General features: G+C 41.5%; 1 protein-coding gene across 3 annotated transcripts in view; it reads left to right on the forward strand.

The window, feature by feature from the left end:
- The window catches only part of AGBL4 (AGBL carboxypeptidase 4), a 2901779-nt gene that overhangs the window by 1000072 nt on the left and 1876280 nt on the right, over positions 1–25427 (forward strand). For all 3 annotated transcript variants that reach the window (XM_077450277.1, XM_077450278.1, XM_077450279.1), the window contains exon 4: positions 2575–2669. In XM_077450277.1, coding sequence (XP_077306403.1) covers positions 2575–2669 — 95 coding nt within the window. The remainder of the gene's footprint in view (positions 1–2574; positions 2670–25427) is intronic.

Here is a 25427-nt window from a genome sequence, read left to right on the forward strand (position 1 = left end):
CATGGAAAGTTCCATCTCCAGAGGAGGAAGGAAGCAGAGGAGCCACTATATGGTGTACAGGATTTTTTTGAGGGTCATGTCCTGAGGTGGGTGAGTATTTCACCTGGTGATGGAGCACTCTTGTCATATGGTGGAGCACATATTGAAATATGAAAATTCACTAGAGCACTTTATGTGTGGACTGTTGGGACTTTATTTATTTACCTATTATGTTTTTATGTACTTTGCATGTATAAATGTTTATTGCTATTTAGCAATCTAGCACAGGAGTTTATTATTTGAATGATTGTTAACTATTGGGCAGCGCTATCACAACTTTTTTCTTTATCAATTGCACTGTATGTGGGAACACATTTAGTGATCGCAGCAGCCTCACAGTATAAATAGGAATAAGTGGGAGCACACAACATCTTTATTATTCATTTATATAAACTATTTAAAAATAAATAAATAAAATACATTTAGCAGCACAGAACCAACATTTTTTCTCTTTTTTTTTTTCCCAAGTTCATTTTTGGTTCTACACAGGTATCAAAGGGGAATACCCAATGTTCATGTTTACTCCATGAGGCTCCTTTGCTATGCATAGAAATACAACTGATCTGTATCATCTGGATGATTTTGTCATTGCAGCATTTGCTAATGTTATATTAGTATAGTATGGTCATATGCGCGTATTAAATCCCCTTATAACCTGCCCCCCCTTTCTATTGAACTTTATATGCAATATTTTTCACAATTTTTTTCACTTTATAAGTCTATTTCGTTATGTTTAATTTTATATATGTTTTTATAACACTGATTTTCATTTATTAGCGCTGCTTTACATATTTATCACACTTTTACATTTTGTATCACAGACAGCTGCTATATTCACATATGGTTTGAAATAGTGTGAATATTGCATATGTTTTTCTGATATAAAAGCCAGTCCATAAGATTTCAAACAAGTGCATGCCATTGTGAATATGAGCTCTGAATAAGGTGAGCTAGAGCAGCGCAGTGGATTACTGGTTACTGGTTAGCACAATATTTGTATGGAGGTTTCAAGTTCTCCCTGTGCTTGTGTGGATCACTCCCATACTCCAAAGAAATGCTGGAAGGTTAATTGGCTACTGTCTATACTCAAGTATCCCCAACATGGCCGCCTCGCCATCTGCCCCTTCTGCCCCAGGGAGAAAATTCAGAAATATAAATGAATTCTATACCTTGTCCCTTCTACTGCACTTCTGTTACAAGAGATCTGGGCTTTCAATCTTTTGGTGGTTAAAATCCAATGCCATTTTTAATGGAAATGCTACTTTTGGTTAATTTTCACAGTCAAAGTGGACCAAGCTTCAGAAATTGTTTTCATGTTGACTGCATGCATGTTAAGTAATGTGTATATATAACTCTTTTGCCGCATACACACGATGGATGTTGGCTCAAACTTGTCATGCATACACACAGTCACACAAATGTTGTTGGAAATTCCGAGTGTCAAGAACATGATAACATACAACACGTACGATGAGCCAAGAAAAATTAAGTTCAATAGCCAGTGCGGCTCTTCTGCTTGATTCTGAGCATGTGTGGAATTTTGTGCGTCGGAATTGTCCGACAATGGTTTTTGATGTCAGAAAATCTGAGATCCATCGCTCCAAATTTTTGTTGTCAGAAATTCCGACAGCAAATGTCCGATGGAGCCCATACACAGTCTGAATTTCCGACAACAAGCTCACATCAAACATTTGTTGTTGGAAATTTCGACCGTGTGTACGCGGCATTAGATGTATTTATTGCTTGTCAAGGGAATCATGATACCCCCTGTTAATGCTTCTCTGCATGTTCCTCTATGATTAAACCGATCAGGTGTAACAGGAGGAGTGGTCCCTTGGGGGTAAGACCATGTGCTGAAGCTTGTTGGCTGATTATATTTTTATCAGTGAAAACATTGGGGTGCAGCTTTTCCTTTGGTTTATACAGAACTTCTGTAAGTCAGTGACAAAATCCAAGTCAGCACCTCATTCCAGCTTATGTGCTTGGAGGGTTGGAGTGGTGCATTTTTATCTGACTGTACAAACAGATCAGTCATTGTTGCAGCCTCTCAACTTCTAATTTATTAAATTACTGTATTGTAGCCTGATCACTAAGGGCCGGTTCACACAGCGAGGCGCGGCGAGGCGTCTCCGACTTGCCTCGCCGCGACCTGCGGGGACCTCAGCGGCGACTTGCAGAGGACTTCTGTATAGAAGTCAATGCAAGTCGCCCCCGAAGTCGCCCAGAAGTAGTACAGGAACCTTTTTTCTGAGTCGGAGCGACTCGAGTCGCTCCTCTCAGAACGGTTCCATTGTACAGAACGGGGGCGACTTGCGGGAGCGAGGCGAGGTGAGCCGTGTCGCCTTGCATCGCCTCACTGTGTGAACCGGCCCTAACACTGCAGAGACTGAGGAAATGCTAGCTCCTGCCTGCAGAAGCCTGATGATATCTCAGCCTAGGCACACGCCACAAATATATTCATGTAGACTTGCAAAGTTAATATAAGTTCCACTTTAATGATGTTAACATTTTTTTTGGTTTCTTTTTGCTTTTCAGAGGGTGATTTTTAACATTGTCAACTTCAGCAAAACAAAAAGCCTTTACAGAGATGGCATGTCTCCAGTTGTGAAATCCACAAGTCGACCAAAATGGTAGGACATGTCTCACCCTTTTTGGACTCTTTATTAAAAAATAATGGTAGTTAAATCATTTTTTTTATCTGTCCCTTCTTTCTATGGGATGACCCAATCCCTCTGTTCGTCATTCCTCCTCTAAAGTCCCAATTTTTGCTCCGGTGTAGCGAGTAAATAAATCAATGTACTATTTAAGTGACAAAGTTGTTTATAGTGCACTGAAATCCTAATCCATCTTTCACAATATTGTATTGGTTATGTTTAAATGCTAATATCAAATAAAAGTGTTGGTGGGTTTAGGTGATCATTGTTGCGCTTAAATTCTTTATGGTCCATGTGATTGGGTAGGTTTGTGCAGGGATGTTTCTATTGCCTTCATATCAGAGCCAAAAAGGTATTCCTTTTTCCCACAGATTGGGAGGTATGGCTAATGCCACGTACACATGATCAGATTATCCGGCGGACCAGAGTCCGCCGGATAATCTGCCCGTGCGTGGGCTCCGGCTGACTTTTTGTTCCCAAATGTCAGGTGGAAAGAAGTTTTGTCTCAAAATTGTCCTCCGGACACAATCCACCCGTCTGTGTGCTAGTCCACCAGACTTTTGAAATGAACGGACTTGCCCACACACGGAGTAAAGTCTGTTCATTTTGAATGCGGCTCTAGGTAGACGGAACTAGCGAAGGAAGTCAATGTCCCCGTCTCCATCAGTGAGATTGACACCTCGCTAGCCCCGTCACCTAGTATGGATTTAAAGTGGAAGCCCTACGCCGAAAAAACGACGTGGGGGGGTCCCTCCAAAGTCCATAGCAGACCCTTATCCGAGCACGCAGCCCGGCCGGTCAGGAAAGGGGGTGGGGACAAGCGAGCAGCTCCCCCTCCTGAGCCGTACCAGGCTGTGTGCCTGGCTGTGTGTCTGGCTGACCTCCACTGCAAAGTGAGCCGGATAGTCTGATCATGTGTACGCGGCATTGGTCAACTTTACTGCTGTGATCTAAAGTCCTGGAGCCTTTGCCACTTATTGTGCAGCTCTCGGTGCCCCTGTAGACAGTATTCTGTATTGATGTTTTCTCCAGCCAGTGAAGGAATTTTTTATCTAAACTGGTTTCTAGTAATTAAATGGTTTGGTTTTATTTTGTGCCTTTTTTATGTCTTTGTTTCCCTTTGGTGTTTTTTAATGGATCTTGCCAAGAAAAATAATATATTCAGGGCAAGTCATTTTTAGGGAGGCTGTAGGGAGAAAATATGTAGAAGCATTGATTTGTGAAGAGGCTATAATAACAGTGATCTCTAGCACTCCTATTTAACATTTCCTCAATCCATGACTTTTGACGCATGTCCCCAGTCAACAACAATTCTTATAGCATGTTTGTAGTTGCTAACAATCTCCTGTTGCATGTCTGCAGTCTCTGACAACTTCCATAGCATTATGCTGTATTTCTTAAATAATATGACCGACCCTTTGGTAATTTCCAGGACCGCACTTGAGGCCCCTTATATCAAGTAAGTTGACTGCTACTGCTACTGTGTTTTGAGGAACGTTGACACATTTTATTTTATAAATGCCTCTTTGCTCAACAAATCCCAGCGTTAATGCTTTATTAAAACCCAATATATTCATGTTATCTGCAGAGGAAACACCTTTTTTTCTGGAAGCTGGGGGTACACGGTTATGAATCTGACTCTGACTAGTGTGTTTTACGTTAGAGTACATCTTATGTTTGATATGAATGGGACCTGATTTATTCGGTAAATGTGTTTCCATGCTGTTATTTCCTGTTCTTCATATTCTCGTAAAGTTCTATTTTTCGAATTCCTAGATTGTTATTATATACAGTACATATAAATTAGAAACTCTGATTGTGATGTCTGAAGCAGGCACTTTTACTTAAAATGAAAACTTTTATTGAAAACTTACAAATAGATTTGATTGAGCAGGTAGACTGAATCACTGGGTTCTATTAAGCTACAGCCACAAATATATATCTCGAAAATAGAATTGCCCTGGAATGGGTTTATATTTTTGCTCTGTGTGATAAGGCTGATAAAGTAAGGCTGAGGAAGAAACTATGATTCCACCTGTTCTTTTTCTACTATGTATGTAGCGCTACTCACAAAGGAGCTGCTGGTATGTTTGGGTCCTCTGTTCTTCACTTGGCCCGAAACAGAGCCCCACTCTTGCTGACACCACCAAATAACCTTGGCCGGGAGTCTTCTGGCAGTCACACAAGAAAAATGTACACACATTGTGATAAAAAAATGACCAGGTTGTATTAATAGCGATAAAGAAAAATGGTAGGCAAAACAACAGTTCAGAGATTAAACAGTAGGCTGAATAACTCAACACAAGAACAATACAATAAACAAAATTACTCTTTAAATATGGCAGCCCGTTCTGCAGGACTGCAAATTTAAACAAAACAATAACCCTCCGACTGGAGGATTATCCCCCAAGTGAGACGTGTAAGAGTAACAAAAAGATTTGGCTGGCTAGCTCTCTTGTAGACCCTCAGTCAGGAAAGTTTAGGTTTAAACCAGGAAGAATCTGTCTGCACATCAGTACTTCTAAGAAAAATAGTCCCTGAGTACAGACCATCTGGAAGGCTAACTCTTCTGCTGGCTTAGTTGGGGCCTTTAGGTTGACACTCCCTGAAGGGTGCAGTCTCTTTAAGATATAGAGAAACATGATGAGTCTCTTTAAGAGGCAAAGTGGTTGGTACAGTTCCCTCGTAATCCAGTCCCCCAACAACGTCATCTTTTTGACAAAACTAGGTGGGCATGGCTGCGATGCTTTGTCATCACGCACACTTGCTGACCGGCGGGGGAATACGGTGCAGCCACACCGCCTGCTGCTTTTTGGGAAAGCAATTGTATCTGTTTTTATTGCTATACTAGACCTATTGCCCAAGGATTTGCTTAGTGTGAATCCCTTTGAATGATTCACTTGTTATTTTTTGAATAAATGTTGTTTTTTATGGGTTTTTATTTTGAACCAACCCTGGGTTTGGTTTTTATGGGTTTTATGATGAACCAACCCTGGCTGGATCACATTTGGCACTTTGGAGTTTCCCTATATAAGGAGATGTAATGCGCATATTTGACCATACTATATGATGGTCCACAGGATCCGGTAAGAGGCTTTAATAGTTGGTGGTGTTAGCATTACGAATTGTGATTGTGGGGACGTTGGTGCAGAAAATGAATCATGGATGATTTGTTTCCTTTGGACTTTCTTGTTTCACATATATTTTTCCTTTTTAGCCCTTGTGAATGGGCACTTATGGACACTAATTTAAATATTTGGTGTGATTTCTTTATACACCTCTTTTCACCTAATAAGTTTGATGTCATTATATTGACTCATTTTTGTGTTCTCACAATATTGAATTCAATATTTTAGTGCTGCTTCATATATTTATCACAATATATGAAGTTGGTGCACTTTAGGCTACATATACACTAGCCTACCATGACCACCGGAATGTGCAAAACACGGCAAAAAACACACTGCGTTTTGTTGCGATTTTGCTACGTTTGGCGTCTTCCCACTGTCAAAATGTTCCTATCCTGAACATGATTCTTCCGCATTCAGGAGAGGGAGATTTAACCTCACCTAAACACCGTAGCCCCTAAACTCTGCTAAAAGCCTATGTGTACATGGAAACATAGGTGTTGATTTACTAAAGGCAAATAGACTGTGTACTTTGCAACAGCAGTTGCTCCAAAGCTTAGTAAATGAGGTAAAAATTCACTTTGCAAAGAATACTCAATCATGTGCAAGGAAAAGAAAAAACAGCATGTTTGCTTGCACATGATTGGATGATGGAAGTCAGTAGAGCTCCCGCTCATTTGCTAAGCTCTGGAGAGACTGCTCTTTCAGAGTGCAACAGCACTTTACAAAGTGCACAGTTTTTTTGTCTTTAGTAAATAAACCTCATAGGCTTTTATGGAGTTAAAAGCTTTGGCAAAAAAATGGCAAAAGCTCCTAAACTCAAGTCTGGAAGCTGGCAGTGTACATGAAGCCTTAGTGGATGAACTGTGGGTAATGGTCACTTTAAGAGAAGGGGTGGCATTGGTAGGTATGTTTCCCCTTAACCTCCCTAGTGGTAATCCCGAGTGCGACTTGGGGTGAATTTTCATTACCAAAGGCGGTAACCCCGAGCCACACTAGGGATTGCATTGCAGGATCCAGGCAAAGTTCCGCTTTCAGCATCAGGGAGGTTAAAGGATGAAGTTGAACTTAAACCGCAAAACTCCATCCTAGATGACTTGAACATAAATGGATGAAGCTACAAAGACAAGGTTCTGCCTAGCAGGGATCAGAGGGGTTAACTCAGTTCAGTAACCTGCAGGCAGTGACCACAATGGCAGATGAAGGATGTCAGTCTGCAGCAATAAAAGGCATTGGCCCATGTGTCACTATTAAAGGCCTATGCTGAAGAATGTCTTTGAATTTCAAGAACCTGAATGCCAGCAACTGTTTTTTAACTGAATATGACAATGGGTGGGACAGGGACTCTCTCACTCGGTCCTTATGTAGCAATCAGTGAAGCTATAAGAATCTGGCAATGGGGGGGGCATCTTTTTTTGGAGATGTGGCTGTGATGGCAGCAACTCTACACTCCCTAAAGGTGACCGGTCTCCACAGGATGTCCTCTTACACTTGATGCTTGGCTTAACTGTGATCTTTTTGGTTTCTCCAGCAGCTCTGTAGGCTTCGGGCCAACCCAGCCCTGTCTGGGACAAAGGTTCAGCACAAATTCTCATATGCTCCTTCCTCTTACAAAGTTTCTCTCCAATCCCCCGCTATCTTCCCTGGCTTTTTCAGTGATTGCTCATTGGCTATGTAGTTTAGTCTCAGCTTCACTGTGGGAAAAATTCTGCTTCCAACACACAATTCCCAGCAGTCTCGGAACAGCTGTATTAAGGCTGTGATAAACGGAAATGCTAAACACTGCTATCTTGTGGTTAAATGTAAATCTGCATTCACAGTAAAAATGTAGAGTGTTGCATGTACTTTACTATAGTTTTAAAAATGCTAGAGAATATTTTTACATCTTTCAAGTTACATGCATTGTGTTACAATTACCCCCTTAGTTGCCTTGTCAGATGCAGATTTGTTCTTCATATTAGGACAACATGATTGGGTTGATTTACTAAAAGAGTTGAGAATCTTTACACAATCCGTGGGCAATAACTAAACTTCCTGTGCAATTATAATGGTGCTGGAAACTGTCAGAAGTGGTGTGCACCACATTAATTATACAGATAGACCTTTGATGCCCTCTGACGAAAGTGATGACAGAAACGCGTCAGGCCGTTGCTATGCAGCTATCTACAGAGTCGGCTTATCCTCGTCTGTCCTTCCCGGGAGCGGTGAGAGGTTAGAGGGGAATGCACGACTGACATAGTATTGATGTTAAATGCCCTTATATTAGCAAACATTGTGAGTGTTTTTTTTGGGAGATAATTTTAAATTAATAAATAATTGTTGTACTGGGTTACGCTCTGTGGATTTTTTTTTATCTATTGTTGCAATGAGCAAAATACAGATGAAAAGTGTCCAGTGAACAGCGATTATCCCTTTGATAAGCGCGTTAATCAGCAGGTTCTGGTAAAGTGGATTACTTACAGGGATGTGGCACAAGTGGTGTGGTGATGGAGACTTGGGATCGCTGCTAATATTTTCTTCCACGATCGTCTAGTTTATACTCACCTGCCTTTTCTTAATGGACTTTCACTGAGTGGATCACCATTTGATACTTTGTTTAAGTGGATTCTTAAGCAATTTCATTTATATTTTTAAATATTTTTATGCTAATGTTTTAGAATTTTTTCTTTGACATATATTTGATGCATACAGATAGACCTGTTTTGTGTCTGTTTGTGCCTCTGCGCTAGATTCTATTTCAGAGTGAAATAAAAAATAGTGCAGGTCTGCAGATGCAGATGACACTTTTCCATATAGAAAGCTGACACCGATTCCAGCCATGTATAAGCTTGTATGGCATGAAATTTCACATCCCTCTCTCTGCTTGTGCAGTGATTATACTACATGAGCAGAGACTGAAGAGTTAGCAACCCTCCTTTTCTCTCTTGCTCCAAGCTGTGCAGGGCACTGGTTCAGTCGAAGAGATCGGAGCATGCAGTTCCTTGTGCTGTGTGTTTTATCTGTCACTGCCACAGAACAGAGAATTGATCACCCCTAAATAACAAAGGGGCTTATGTTTAGAAGAGCGGTGCAAGCATTCGGTTTGCACCACTCTTTGTTAATTCCATAAATAAATTGTGTGAATATTCACTTCAGTTATCTAATCCTGTTAGAGCAAGTTCCTGTTCATATTGAATACCCACTCGTGTGTAGTTGAGATGATTATACAGGAATATGCTTTACAGTTGATTAGATAATTGAAGTGAATATTCATATTATCAATTCATTGTGTATGGATTTTCAAATGATGCCTTGATATATGCACATTCATGCCTGAATTAAGGGATATTTCAAGCACCTGTCAATAAGCTTGTCTCTCTCCTTTTTATTCTGCCCCTCACGTTGTTGCAGTGGGATACAAATGAATTTCTACCACATCATATGATTGGCAAGTACGGGAAATGTTGCTGCTAAAAGGAGAGGTCTAGTATGCCAGTTCATAAGTGGTCCCCCATTGTTGGGGGGTATGGGAGTTGGGACGTGATCCTCTTGTCCACATACTTGCTGTGATATAAATCTTCCCCCTGTATCTCTCAGAGGACAACATTATTATCCTGTGACAGAGACTCATGCTTATGCTATAGAGTTCTCTAAATATTGACTTACAGTGGTGTGAAAAAGTGTTTGCCCCCTTCCTCATTTCCTGTTCCTTTGCATGTTTGTCACACTTAAGTGTTTCGGAACATCAAACCAATTTAAACAATAGTCAAGGACAACACAAGTAAACACAAAATGCAATTTGTAAATGAAGGTGTTTATTATTAAAGGTGAAAAAAAATCCAAACCATCATGGCCCTGTGTGAAAAAGTGATTGCCCCCCTTGTTAAAACATACTATAACTGTAGTTGTCCACACCTGAGTTCAATTTCTCTAGCCACACCCAGGCCTGATTATTGCCACACCTGTTCACAATCAAGGCATCACTTAAATAGGAGCTGCTTGACACAGTAAGGTCCACCAGAAGATCCTTAAAAGCTACACATCATGCCGAGACCCAAAGAAATTCAGGAACAATTGAGAAAGAAAGTAATTGAGATCTATTAGTCTGGAAAGGGTTATAAAGCCATTTCCAAAGCTTTGGGAATCCAGCAAACCACAGTGAGAGCCATTATCCACAAATGGCGAAGACATGGAACAGTGGTAAACCTTCCCAGGAGTGGCCGGCCGCCCAAAATTACCCCAAGAGCGCAGCGACGACTCATCCAAGAGGTCACAAAAGACCCCACAACAACGTCCAAGGAACTGCAGGCCTCACTTGCCTCAGTTAAGGTCAGCGTTCATGCCTCCACCATCAGGAAAAGACTGGGCAAAAATGGCCTGCATGGCAGAGTTCCGAGGAGAAAACCACTGCTGAGCAAAAAGAACATCTAAGCTCGTCTCAATTTTTTCACAACACATCTTGATGATCCCCAAGACTTTTGGGACAACATTCTGTGGACCGATGAGACAAAAGTGGAACTCTTTGGAAGGTGTGTGTCCAAGTATATCTGGCGTAGAAGGAACACTGCATTTCATAAAAAGAACATTATACCAACAGTAAAATATGGTGGTGGTAGTGTGATGGTCTGGGGCTGTTTTGCTGCTTCAGGACCTGGAAGACTTGCCGTGATAAAAGGAACTATGAATTCTGCTGTCTACCAAGAGATCCTGAAGGAGAATGTCCGACCATCTGTTCGTGTACTCAAGCTGAAACGAACTTGGGTTCTGCAGCAGGACAATAATCCTAAACACACCAGCAAGTCCACCACCGAATGGCTGAAGAAAAACAAAATGAAGACTTTGGAGTGGCCTAGCCAAAGTCCTGACCTGAATCCTATTGAGATGTTGTGGTATGACCTTAAAAAGGCCGTTCATGCTCGAAAACCCTCTAATGTAACTGAATTAGGACAATTCTGCAAAGATGAGTGGGCCAAAATTCCTCCAGGACGCTGTAAAAGCCTCATTGCACGTTATCGCAAACGCTTGGTTGCAGTTGTTGCTGCTAAGGGTGGCCCAACCAGTTATTAGGTTTAGGGGGCAATCACTTTTTCACACAGGGCCATGATGGTTTGGATTTTTTTTCACCTTTAATAATAAACACCTTAATTTACAAATTGCATTTTGTGTTTACTTGTGTTGTCCTTGACTATTGTTTAAATTGGTTTGATGTTCCGAAACACTTAAGTGTGACAAACATGCAAAGGAACAGGAAATGAGGAAGGGGGCAAACACTTTTTCACAGCACTGTATGCCCCGTACACACGAGCAGATTTTCTGTCGGAAAAAAACTTGGATGGTTTTTCCGACAGAACTCTGCTCAAGCTTGACTTGCATACACATGGTCACACAAAAGTTCTCTGAACTTTCAATCATCAAGAACGTGGTGACGTACAACACTACGACTAGCCAAGAAAATGAAGTTCAATGGATTTTGCGCATCGGAATTTGTACAATCAGAATTTCCGATCAGAACTTTTTCCAACCGAAAAATAGAGGAGCATACACACGGTCAGAATTTCCGACCAAAAGCTCACATTGGACTTTTGCTGGGGGAATTTCCGATTGTGTGTACGGGGCATTAGAGTAATCATAAGCAACCGCAACCCCCCCGTCAGTCAGTTGGCCCCGCACTTACCTCATCAAGTGGGTAGCGCTTCCCTCCGTGCACTGGGCAGCGGCTTCTCGTGTGCCTCCTCCCGGTGCTCATGCTCCACCAATGGATGGGCCGCCACTGCTCATAGACATCAAGTAATTGTTGCTAGGTCCAGATAAATTCATCCACATTGTGTGACAATTGTTGCTTCAGTCCAGGCAGGTATCTAAATATACAGCTAAAAACATGTCAGGAAACTGTTTTACCTGCTAACAGATCTTAATTCTGTGCAGCCAGTTTTGTGACCTAGCCAAATTCTCAATTTCCACAGCAGCAGAAGCACAGCTTGGTCAAAAACACACCCCTCACCTGCTGATTGGATAATAAAGGAGCAGCAGTTCAATCACAATATCATCTATCTGCTCACCATCTTCCCTGTCAGTACATGTGCACCTAAGCAGAGTCTGATTGGTTCTTAGTGCTAGTTCTTCCAGTCTGTGGTGGAGTGCTGCTATAGAGGTGATTATGGTAACCTAATAAAAAAACATATTCAGTTACCTTAGATTCAATTGAAAATAAATTGAAATTTTTAATGAATACATAACTGCAATAATAGTTTTAATGTCTCTCTGGAGATAAGCTTTAAACGTCTGGTGGCTGATAGTTATGGCTGATTACTCCCAGAGGCAAAGTCAATAAACCAGGTTGGATTTTTTTTTGCCTGAGAAAAGCCAAGTGCTGGAGTTATCTGCTATCTCTCTATAGGATTACCATGGATGCTCGGGCAGTATGAATGCTCATATTAAAGGAAACCTATTATAAGGAAAATATCTAGACTGTTGTTGCTAACTTCATTTTTAAAATGAGTTAGTGGTGCTCCAGGTTAGCAGAGACAAGAAAAAAAAGAGTTGCAGATATGGACGGAGGGTGGGAACTGCCCAACTTATCATGTTAACAAGTGGGTGATTATCCTCTTGTTTTTATGCAAAGATTCCCACTCTACAGAGCAGATCTTCAGCTCTCGGATGACATTGTTGGGAGACTTGGGCGAGGACACATGGGCTCAGTGACATGGTCGCACAGCAGGAAGTCAGCGGCGACAGTGGTCTATGGTGGTCCTGTGTGTACCCTGGTCACCGCTCAGCTTCTGCTACGCTGCCCGGTCATCAACAGGCCGTCAACAGGCCATGAACTGGTACCGGTCCGCAGTCCTGAAATTGGGGACCCCTTCTTCGGCACACAATCTCTCTCTCCTGCAGCTCTGTCAGAAAAGGAGTGGGCTGTTTGGGCACTGGGCAGGACTTGAGCAGAAGGAGGAAGACCTCATAGCATTCCAGTGCTGGATCACTCTGCTCCTCCTGCCACCGGGAATGTCGCCCACACTGGGTACCACTGCTCTTAGGCTGCATTCACACTACAGCATTTACAATTGCGGACAGATCTGCCGCGGATCTTCCCGTGATTTAAAAGTGCTGGTGTGTGATTGACAAAACGCATTTGAGATGCCATTCATTTGAATGACACCTCAAATCGCGGTGCGGGTCTTCCGCGATTGTTGCGTGATAAAACGTGCTGAAATCATGGCAACCCGCATCACTAGACTCATTTTGCCCAAAAATAGTTCAGGAGCTACTTTGTGGTGAAATGCGTCCTGCGATGCCGGTTGCCATGATTGCAGCACGTTTTATTGCGTGACAGTTGCAGAGGGACCTCGACAGAGCTTGTGTCCACCTAAGGGAGTTGGGTTGGATCATAAACCTTCAGAAATCAAATTTGGTGCCTGCTCAGGAAGTAACATTCCTGGGGTTTTGAATCCATAGACCAAAAGATCTTCCTGCCAGAAGAAAAGAAGGAGAAATTGGTACAGGGGACAGCTCATCTACAGTGCAATCAGCCCCGGCCCATCAGGAAGGTTATGTCGGTACTGGGGACGTTGACTTCCTCCATTCCGGCAGTCCAATGGGCAAAGCATCACTTCAGGCCTCTTTAGGCTTTCTTGCTAGAGGTCTGGGATCATCGACAGAGCTCTGTAGATGATCTGGTGAGGGTCCCTACCTCGGTAAGAAGAAGTCTGTGGTGGTGAAGAAACCTAGAAGTGCTTTCAGAAGGCCTGTTGTGGTCCTTCCCAGTCCAGGTGCGGCTGACAACCGACGCCAGCGCCTGGGGTTGGGGGGCCCATGTGGACACCCAGTGGGTCCAGGGCTCATGGTCCACAGAAGAGGCGGAGAGGTCCTCTAATTGGAGGGAACTGAAGGCAGTAGAGAAGGCAATGAATGGCATCTCAAATGCGAGTTCCACGTTTTGTCATTCACACGTCACCACTGTCAAATCGCCAGCAGATCCATGGCAGATCTGCCAGCGATTCAAAACGAGGTAGTGTGAATGCAGCCTACGGGTGCCACTGTCGCTGGATAAAGTGTAATGGACAGGCGGTTCTCGCTGCATAGTCCAGCAAATACCAGGGAAACAAATAGAAGGAGGGACACCGCACAGAGCAACAGCACTAAATTACTCCACTCCACCCACCTGCCCCCTTTATGTTGCTAAGCAACAGGAGCTGCAACAACACTCATGAATGTTTTTCTAGGGGGCAGGCGAGAGGAGCAGAGTCACTCAGTGCTACTGTGCTGTGCAGTCTCCCTTGTTCTTTTTGTTTTTCTGGTATTTGCCAGACTATGCCGCAGGCCCGCCTGTCCATTAGACTTATTGGGCAGCAATGGCCGATGCGGGCGACACCTCTCTTGATGTGGGGTGAAGGGCACATGCCCCCCTGCCCACCCTAGTTTAGGCCCTGATCAGTTGTACGTACAATGTATATAGCAAAAAGTGTGGTAAGTGCATACTTACATTCATTAGGTTGTTGGTTACCCCTCCTAGGGTCAAGCACCGATTTTGGCACTGAATATAAAGTCCCATAGAGTATGAAAGGTCTCACTCGATGCTCGTCTGGGTTTTCCAGAGATTCCTGCACTGCTCTAGGCTACCTTCAAGAAGGTTGGTATTTTTTTATATACTCTGGGCTATGGAAATCCACACCTTTTTCTGACAAAGTGACCATTAGAAGTGTTCATGGTGTGTTTTAAAAAATGCCAACCTTCCTGAAGAGTACACTTGGAGGCACCTTTTTTATTTAAAGGGTTCCTCTGCTGACCACACGTTGAGGTTGATTTACTAAAACTGGAAAGTGCAAAATCTGGTGCAGCTCTGCAAAGAAATCAGTCGGCTTTCTTTTTTTTTTTTTTTTGTCTAGGCCTAATTGAACAAGCTGAAGATAGAACATGATCGGCTACCAAGCAGAGCCGCATCAGATTTTGCACTCTCTCCAGTTTTAGTAAATCAACCCCACTGACTCCATTTTGGGTCCCAATCCCTTTTATACTTTTGAAATGTTAGTTACCCATACTCAACAACATTGTACCTACCTCCGCACTTATAATATATGTACCTTTTTGTTGCAGTAAGCCTAGGTTCACACTAAGTGCGCAAATTAAATTGTTCAAGTTAAGCTGAACTCAAATGATTTCATTTCCGCATGTCAGTCCCAATTTTGGGGACTATTTCAGAGACATCTGTGCAGGTTTATGCACTGATGTCAATGGAAATCGCATCCCGAAACCACCAAAAGTAGTACAGAAACTACTTTTGGAAATCGGTGCAGCATCGCAAATGCGGCATTGCACCAATTAGGATGGTGCCATTGCTAGCAATAGCCACCGTTTGGGCACCATTTACACCAATGTGAACCAGGGCCAAGGTTTGTTTTGGTACCAGAAAATACTAGTTTCCCAACTATCATTCTGATCCTCTGACTCCATTCATTAACCGGTCAAGAGTTTTAACCTTACAAGATGTATGGTTATTCTGGGTTAGTGATGTGGACAGTACTGACCCTCGAGAATCTGAAAAGTAGTCAGTAAAACAGCATTTGTAGAAGATAGCTGCCAATTTCATTGTAAATATTTCCTTCCATACAGTCATCTATTATAAAATAAAGAAAAGATGGTTTGCATCTATGCAATAATTCTGCATCCATCTGCTGTCTAATCTCTAGTACCAGATTTACAACCCTCAACACCAACATGTTAAAATGAAAATAGAAAAGCGTGGTTCTAGCCTTGGTTGAGACTGACAGCCTGTCCTTCTCCTGCAAAGCTGAATAAGCACAAGTTTGCCATTTTGTCAGCTTTTGCAATAAAGTTCTTGATTGATTAAAGCAGGAAACGGGGCATTTTCATTCCAGAGCTTACCCTGTAATCAAACCCAGCAACCGAGACACTCTGTCTGGCGAAGTGCTAAGTTTGAAAACTCTTCCCAAGTACAAAGAGAAGTAAGTTGCTGTAGGGGCAGCTGACCTATTAAATGATGAAGTTTGCAAATATTCCTTGTGGGGATAGCAAAAGCTATAACTCTTCACTATTCAGCAGGTCCATTATCGCGTTGGGGACATTAGTGCAGCAAAATGAGATAATGTGTTTCAAGTAACTACTGACCACTCATCACCTGAGGTCTTTCAGTGGAGTCATGTTAAAATTCCAAATGAGTATTTATAGAAGAGCAGCTTCTCTCAGAGGAGCGGTCTCTGCAGCTGGAAGAGTACGGTTTAAGGGACTTTATAGGGGCGAATAATTAGACCAACTGTACCCGTGTTGTGTTTTAAAAAAGTATTAATTTCCATGCATAGACTTTCCTAATGGCCACTCACTATAATTAACTGAAAGGGACGGTTATTCTAAATGACCTGAATATTTTGCTGTAGAATGCAACAGAATGTGTTGAATTTATAGCCTTGATGGGGCATTCAAATTAGGAAGATTTTTGCTTTGAGAATTATGAATGGTCTTAACGCCAGGATAAGATGAGGTCCCAAAAAGTAAAAAAAAAAAAAAATTACAATGCAGATGTTAACAACCATATGTGAAATAAAAGCTGCTTGCAATATCACAACAGAACCAATTGTGAAAAAACACACAGAGTAAAAGAATTCCAGCACTAAATCAATGATGATAAAAAGTTATTCATTAAACAATAGTCCATATAGTGCTTGACCGATTGAGTAAATCGTGATGAGTAAACAAAATAAATCTTATTATTGTTTGGGTGAATATCCACCAAGGGCACTTTATCCCCTTCCTGCCCAGGCCAGTTTTCAGCACCGTGGCACGTTCAATGACAATTGCGCGGTCATGCAACACTGTACCCAAACAAAATTGTTATCATTATTTTTTTTAGATAGATAGACCTTTCTTTTGGTGGTATTTAATCGCCAATGTTTTTTTTATTTTTTGTTAAACAAATGAAAAAAGACCAAACATTTTGAAAAAAGTATTTCTTAGTTTCTGTTATAAAATTTTGTAAAAAGGTAATATTTTTCCTTCACTGATGTGCGCTGATGAGGTTTCACTGATGGGCACTGATGAGTCTGCACTGATGGGCACTGATGAGTCTGCGTTGATGGGCACTGATGAGGAGGCACTAATGAGGGTTCACTGATGGGCAATGATGAGACGGTACTGATGGGCACCGATGAGAAGTCATTGATGAGGTTGCACTGATGGACACTGATGGGGAGGCACTGATGGCCACTGATGAGGCGGCACTGAAGGGCACTGATAGGTGGCACTGCTAGGCAGCACTGATAGGAGGCACTGATAAGCGGCAATGATAGGCATCACTGAATATGCACTAAATGGCAGCACTGATGGGCACTGATAGGTGGCACTGCTAGGCAGCACTGATGGGCACTGATAGGCGTCACTGATAGGAGGCACTGATAAGCGGCAATGATAGGCATCGCTGATAGGCATTGACTGGCAGTACAGATGGGCACTGATTGGCAGCACTAGTGGGCACTGCTGGGGCACTAATTATCAGTGTAGATGTCCCCTGTGTGGATCTGCCGGTTATCGGCTCTCCTCTCCTCATATACTATCAGCGTGAGGAAAGGAATGTTGATAACCAGAAAATCCTGTTTACAGTGTGATCACCTGTGATTGGACACAACTGATCATGTGGTAAAGAGTAGACATGTGCATTCGTATTCATCCGAATGCATTTTCGTCCGAATTTCAGGTATTTTCGTTATCATTTTAACAAACAATAACGAAAGTGCAGAATCCGAAAAACGAAAGATTCGACATAAACAAATGCTTTATTTTCGTTTTTGTTGTGACAACAGTTCGATATAGATAGGAGATTCGACATGACGCTGGCAATAACAATCTGTGTCTATCGAACCTGTGGTCGAATGTGCCTAACCTTAACTCTATTAGTCCAAGATTATTCTACATAGAGAGAAAAGATTTGACATAGAGAGGAATGATTCGACATAGATAGAAAAGATCACTGCTGGAATTGGGTGGCGGAAGTAAAATAAAAATAATGATGATGATGAATGTTATTGGCTGATTGTAACCAAAGAGGAGGAGCAGTAAAATAGCTAGAACTAAGTACACACGTACAGCCAACTTATGCCGCATACACACGGGCGGACTGTATGGCGTACTTAGTCCGTCGAAACACATTTCAGTGGACAGTCCGCTCGTGTGTGGGCTTCAGCGGACTTTTTCAGCGTGCAGTCTGGCGTACTAAGTATTTAGGATTTTTCGAAATTCTGTCCGTCGTACTTTGGTTTCAGCGGACAATCCGCTCGTCAGTAGGCTAGTTCGACGGACTAAGAATGGCGCATGCTCAGAAAGGCTTTACACGGCGGAAGGGTGCTTTGCTGTGTATTGGACTTCCTATTTCTAGTCCCGTCGTACGCGCTGTACACGTCATCGCGCAAGCTTTCGACGGACTGTTTGTGCATCCGTGTGTGGTCAAGTCCGTTCAGTCGAAAGTATGACGGACTGTCCGTCGGATTGTATGACGGACTAAGTACGCCATACAGTCCGCTCGTGTGTACGCGGCATTACTTTCACTTATGATTGCTAGCAGAGAGAGACACACACCCTGAATCATTTCAGAAGACAGTCAATCTTAGCTGGTCCGTTTGTCAGAGAGCCTACATTATTTAGCAATTAAGCATAAGCACAGCAGCAGAACAATAGTGAAGCAAGCTACAGTCCAACTTAACTTTTTCATAAGAATCTGCTGCTATTGTGTTAGTGTTGTGAACTTGATAGTGATACTAGTGTTGCTAGTGTTGTGATAGCCTCAGAGGCTGTCCGTGTTGTGTGGGGGAATTTATTATTATAGATTCTATATTATAGATTGAGATTCTATATAGATTCTATATACCCTATCTTGTTACCTGTCTGATCAGTGATCACTATCACCAGTCATCAGTCACAAAGCAGCGAAAAACATACAAACGTTGAATCTTTGGCTTATGGTGTCTGTCGAAAGTTCTAAGAAGATTCGACGCAGCAGCTAAACTATACGAAGTCATACAGTTTAGCTGCTCCATCGAATCTTTTTTGAACATTCGACAGACACCATAAGCCTTCAATGACGGATTCAACTTTAATTCATTTGGATTTTCGGACAAATGCAATTTTTAACAAAATAAATAAAAATGAATTTCGGGAGTAACTAAATAAATGTATTTTTCGGACGAAAACAGAATTCCGAAACAAAATATTTCAGTGTGCACATGTCTAGTAAAGAGCCGCTGTGAGTATTAAACAGTACCTAAAAAATCTGTTAAATATACTTTTGAAGGCATTTTGTTATATCTGTTTCATACATGCAAAAAATTCCTTTTGAATTTGCCAGAAATCCAGTACGCTTGTAAAGTTCTTTTGCACTTTGCAGTGTTAGCGGCCTTTCCCAGTTCTCTCTTTGGACTACAGAATACCTTCCCTCTCTTTTTAAAGTGGGAGGGTGACATTTTTGTAGTCATAACTACATATCAGTGCTCAATAGAAACAGTACAGAAAGTGGGCTTCTTCACCCCGAGACAGGAAATGTGTTACTGCCAGGGTCACCAGGTGAAAATAATGTGAACTAATGCAACCCCCACATCTTAGGACTGGCACGATCCAATATATTACTTTAGATTAACTTTATATTGTCTACTGTTTCATTTGAGTTTGAGAAGCCTGACCTATATGTTCAACCACAGAAGGAAGAAACAACCCTATTCAATCTACAACATCTTTATAGACCAAGGATATCATGCACAAATAATTGATCATCTGATTCGTACAGCCACTCAAATACCCAGGGACATGCTCAGTGCTGGGACAAGGTCTTCCATAACCCAGGGCAAACATGCCAAACTACCCCCCCCCCCCCCAGCCATATGAGTATTATGTGGCAACAAAGATCCTCCTCAACAAAAAAACTGGGCACTAATCCTTTTCACTCCCCCTAAGCATAATTTCCCTCCTCCCAGTACAAATCATTCCTCCTGCTGAAATCCCCTCTCCCAACACAAATCTTTGCCCCCCATCCCCCAAATCCCCCCCAGCACAAATGCCCCCTCCCCCAAAAAATCACCCCTCCTTGAACAAATTATCTACCCCCAATTTCCCCTCCCAGTATACATCTCCCCCCCCCCCTGGAACCCCCCCAGCACAAATCCCCCCCCCCCCCATCCTCCCTCTAAGCAAAAATCTTCTTCTCTCATTCCGCTTCCCCACACAGAGCCCCCTAAATTAACACTCTTAGCATACCCCCCACAAATTTTTCCTCTTAGGGCAATACTTACCCTTATTTTTCGAAAATACAGAAATTCTAAAAAGTCAAAAATTTGAAAATCTGAAATCCGGAAAATTCTAAATAACTAACTAACTAATAATAACTAACTATTAAATTATAGGTATTGGCATTTCCTTTCAAATTTGGCTGTTAGTGAAAGTAAAAAAATAAAAATTTATCCGAAGTTACGAATTATCTGAAAATTAATGAATGTCGTATTAAAGCAAATGGAATGGAACAAATTAATATTTAATAATAATAAAAAGGTTTTATTATTATTGTTATTTATTATTATTAATTAACCACTTCAATACAGGGCACTTAAACACCTTCCTGCCCAGACCAATTTTGAGCTTTCAGCGCTGTCGCACTTTGAATGACAATTGCGCGGTCATGCTACACTGTACCCAAATGAAATTTTTATCATTTTTTTCCCACAAATAGAGCTTTCTTTTGGTGGTATTTGATCACCTCTACGATTTTTATTTTTTGCGCTACAAATAAAAAAATACCGAAAATTTTGAAAAAAAAAAATGTTTTTTTTTGTTTCAGTTTCAAAACTTTGTAAATAAGTACGTTTTCTCCTTCACTGATGGGCACTGATGGGGCTACACTGATGGGCACTGATAAGGTGGCACTGATGGGCACCAATGTGGCACCAATGAAGTGGCACTGATGGGCGACACGGATGGGCGACACAGATGGGCGACACGGACGGACACTGATAGGTGGCACAAATTGGCACTGATAGCTGGCACGGATGGGCGGCACAGATGGGCGGCACGGATGGGCATGGATAGGCGGCACAGGTGGGCATGGATAGGCGGCACAGGTGGGCATAGATAGGCGGCACAGGTGGGCATGGATAGGCGGCACAGGTGGGCACTCATAGGCGGCACAGGTGGGCACTCAGGCGGCACAGGTGGGCACTCAGGCGGCACAGGTGGGCACTCATAGGCGGCACAGGTGGGCACTCATAGGCGGCATCGGTGTTATAGTAATGGATGCCAATCAGTGCCAAACAATAATGCATGCCAATCAGTGATGCCCATTGTGGCCACTGATTGGCATCCATTATGGGCACTGATTGGCACCCATTGTGCTGACTGGCACCCTGGTGGTCTAGGGAGGATTATGGATTTTTATTACCTTTTCCCTGGTGGTCTAGTGGTGTCCCTGGTGGTCCAGTGTGGGCATCCTCGGGGGGGCTGTGCTGATAATCGATCAGCACAGACCCCCCCTGTCAGAGGAGCAGCCGATCGGCTCTCCTCTACTCGCGTCTGACAGACGCGAGTGAGGGAAAGCCGATCACCGGCTCTTCCCATTTACACTGTGATCAGCCGTGATTGGACACGGCTGATCACATGGTAAAGAGTCTCCGTCGGAGTCTCTTTACCGAGATCGTAGTTGCCGGGTGTCAGACTGACACCCCGCAACAACGATCGCCGCGATGCGCGCCCCCGGGGGCGCGCAGCGGCTCATAATCCTAATCACGTCATATGACGTCCGGTTAGGATTATGAAACCACTTTGCCGCCGTCAATTTGTAATAGGGCGGGCGGCAAGTGGTTAATTATATTCCATTCGTTTAGATATGGCATTCATTATTTCGTAAGATTCGTAACTTTGGATAAATTCGTATTCGCTGCGTTCGCTAACAGCCAAATTTCAAAGGAAATTCCCATACCGATAATGTATTAGTAATAGTTAAGTCATTATTAGTCAGTTATTATTTCAGATTTTCGTAATTTTCGGAACATTCGAATTTTTGAATTTCAGAAATTTGTAAATTCAAAAATTTGTAAATTTGTAAATTCAGAATTTTCTAATATTCTGAAAAATGTGGGTTTTTGTTAATTGCGCGTGTCTATTCATTGGGAATGCCAGCCAGAATAAATTGCACCAGTATATGTTATTGTATTGCTGTGATGCCAATATACTGTTGCCTTGCCCCAAAACAAAATACATGTTTTAATACACTGTGTATTATTTATACATGACAATGTATATTTTTTCAAAAGCATTGATGCAATATAGTCACTTAAATCACTGTCACCAGGTAGTTGGAGATTTAATGGTGTACATTGTGTTAATAGTTTTGGAAAAATACATATGAAGAAGGCAGCATTAGTAGGTGTACTAAAATGTATATTCGGTTTTGTGATTTAATACATTGTAGCGGTCCACCTTTACACTTAGCAGTTGATTTACTAAAATTGGAAAGTGCAGAATCTGGTGCAGCTCTGCATAGAAACCAATCAGCTTCCAGATTTTTTGCCAAAGCTTAAAGGTGAACACCAAAATCGCTACATCTACAGACATCCACGATATAAGCCTAACCTATCTTTTTTTGGGGTATAGAGTGTCTCAAACCATCATGGAGAGGATCCAATATTGTGAGGGATTTATCAAAACGTGAAACCCAGTGGATTTTTTTTTTCTCACAGACACGCTTTCACCAAAAGGCCTTAATTATAGAGCTAGACATTAATTGTTTTATTAGTGATGCCTAAATATTATATAGTTTTGATATCACTGATATTTCTCCCTTTCTCTCTCTCTCTCTCTCTCTCTCTCTCTCTCTCTCTCTCTCTCTATATATATATATATATATATATATATATATATATATATATATATATTATTTTTATTTTTTTTATCTCATTTATGCGACCTTATGTGTTTGACTATGGACAGTTGCAGCATTTAATACCTTATCAGCATAATTGTGATGCTGGTATTTTGAATAGTAGTTATGTAGTTTTGTCTGCGACTCATGGTAGTTGCAACACTGGTGGTGCGCAGCAATATAAATATAAATTTTAATGTTTCAATAAAAATGGACCAATTTAATTTTATAGAAATATATATTTTTAGTCTCTTATCCTTTTGACATACATTGAATAATGTGTGTTATATTTTCTATGCGACTTTATGTGTGGGACTAAGGATAGTTGAACCCTTTAACTATAATTCAACCAATTTCTGATGATTTGATTAGCATATAGCTGTTATTTTTAATAAAATGGTAGCCATGCGACTTTTGTTTGCGACTCTAGGTAGTTGCAACAATGTTATGTCGCAGTAGTATACATTTTACTGTCCTAATAGTTTTGGACTCTTGTATTACTGTAGTGACTTTCTTTTTTTAGTTCACTATGTTTAGAATGATAGCTGTGCAATTTCTTATATGCGACTTGAGGTAGTTGCACACTCATGGGTCACATGGGTATAAAATCTTCAATGCTTTGAATCATTCTAATGTTGTAGTGAAGTCTGTTTGGTTCTTATATACATAGCTTTTTATATACTTATATACACATATATATTTATACACTTTTTTTTATATATATATTTTATGGTTATATTTTATGGTTTCCTCCCTTGTAGTAATTATTGTTCATTTTAATGTTATTCAATTTATTATTTCTATTATTTTTCTAGTATTACTTGTATAATCATCAATTGATTGGAAATTACCAATTTATTATTAATTCTTATCCTTGTGTATTTTATTTAATATCTCATGAATTTCTAAACTGATGCCTTCTATTTTTATGATCGACATTAGAGCGTGGTGTATTAATAGAATGGCCAATGCAGATCGGCATATTAATATTGTATGATTACAATGTGATAATTAGTTGATTTTGTTTTAAACATTGTTTATGCAAATTGACTTTCTATTGTCATGTTACACGAGATGCACTGCTCGTCTATTTAGGGATAGGCATCTTCCTTGCATTACAGCATTAGACATAGTGCTTGTGTGTGTGTGTGTGTGGGCGGTGCTATTTACATCCCGATTTCGAATAGGTCGAGCCGCACGTCCGTTCTACTTAAACTGAGATGGCACGTCATAGAGATCACGCCCTCAGTCGAAGTTGGAAATTACGAAATGCTTCAGATGCGTGATCTCCATGATATTTGGAAGTGACGTTTGCAGGTCACCATGAGAACCAGGAAAGAGCTAAGACCCTTTTCACACTGGGGCACTTTGCAGGCGCTACAACGCTAAAAATAGCGCCTGCAAAGTGCCCTGAAACAGCCTCTGCTATGTCTCCAGTGTGAAATGCCCCGGCTGTGAAATGAATGGGAAGTGACATCACCCATAGACTTACTATGGGGCTTCCATTGTCGGATGTGTCCTCGGCACCCACCTACACGGAGAAGCCACAGCCGACAGCTCAGAGTGGGATCGGCTTCAATAAAGGTAGGTATACTGATTTCTTCTTTAAGGGCTAGATAGGACAGTGTTAGATCATGGGTGTCTGTAGATGTAGAGATGTTAGTGTTAGAGTGAACTTATCCTTTAACCACTTCAGCCCCCGGAAGCATTTACCCCCTTCCTGACCAGGCAATTTTTTGCGATACAGCACTGCGTCGCTTTAACTGACAATTGCGCGGTCGTGCAACGCTGTACCCAAAAAAAGTATGTACCTTTTCCCAAAAATAGAGCTTTCTTTTGGTGGTATTTGATCACCTCTGTAGTTTTTTTTTTTATTATAAACAAAAAAGAGTGACAATTAAAAAAAAAAAAATCTACATTTTTTACTTTCTGCTATAAAACATTTAAAAAAAATATATATATGTGTGTATTCATCAGTTTAGGACAATATGTATTATGCTACATATTTTTGGTTAAAAATAACCGCAGCATATATTAATTGGTTTGCACAAAAGTTACATCTACAAAATAGGAGATAGGTTAATGGCATTTTTATTAACATTTTTATTTTAATAGTAAAGACGGTGGTTTGCGATTTTTAGCAGGACTGTGACATTGCGGCGGACAGATCGGACACCTAACTGACATTTTTGATACTTTTTTGGGAACCAGTGACATTATTTTAATACATAGTGTACTGTATAAAATATTGATACACTAAAATACATTACATTATTGAATTTCGGTGACTGATCACGGCTAATTGGTTGCAGCTTTTATCATTTAGGTACGTCTCACTAGGAATCCATATTTGCGCTTTAGTAATTTGTAGTTTTTATTATTTTATTACCTTAATCAGTGCTGTTCTTGTACTAATGACACTGGCAGGGGAGGGGTTAATATCAGGGGCGACCAAGGAGTTAAATGTGTTCCCTGCAGGTGTTCTTTAATCTCTAACTGTATGGGGGACTGTGTGACTTGGGAAACGCACAGATCCATCTTCCTGCTTAGCAGAAAGACGGGATCTTTGTGATCTCCCCTGTCAGAACGGAGATCTGCCTTGTTTACACAGGCAGATCCCCATTCTCTCACTGCGGGGAACGATCGCCGGACCCCCGCTGGCCAATGGGAGTGTGCTCGTACCTCCAGCGGCACACACACTCCCACAATAGTGAGTTCCTGAGCCAA

Source organism: Lithobates pipiens, unplaced genomic scaffold (assembly GCF_037356315.1).
Source record: "Lithobates pipiens isolate NorthernLeopardFrog02 unplaced genomic scaffold, aLitPip1_a1.2 Scaffold_23, whole genome shotgun sequence".
In the NCBI taxonomy this organism is placed as follows: domain Eukaryota; kingdom Metazoa; phylum Chordata; class Amphibia; order Anura; family Ranidae; genus Lithobates; species Lithobates pipiens.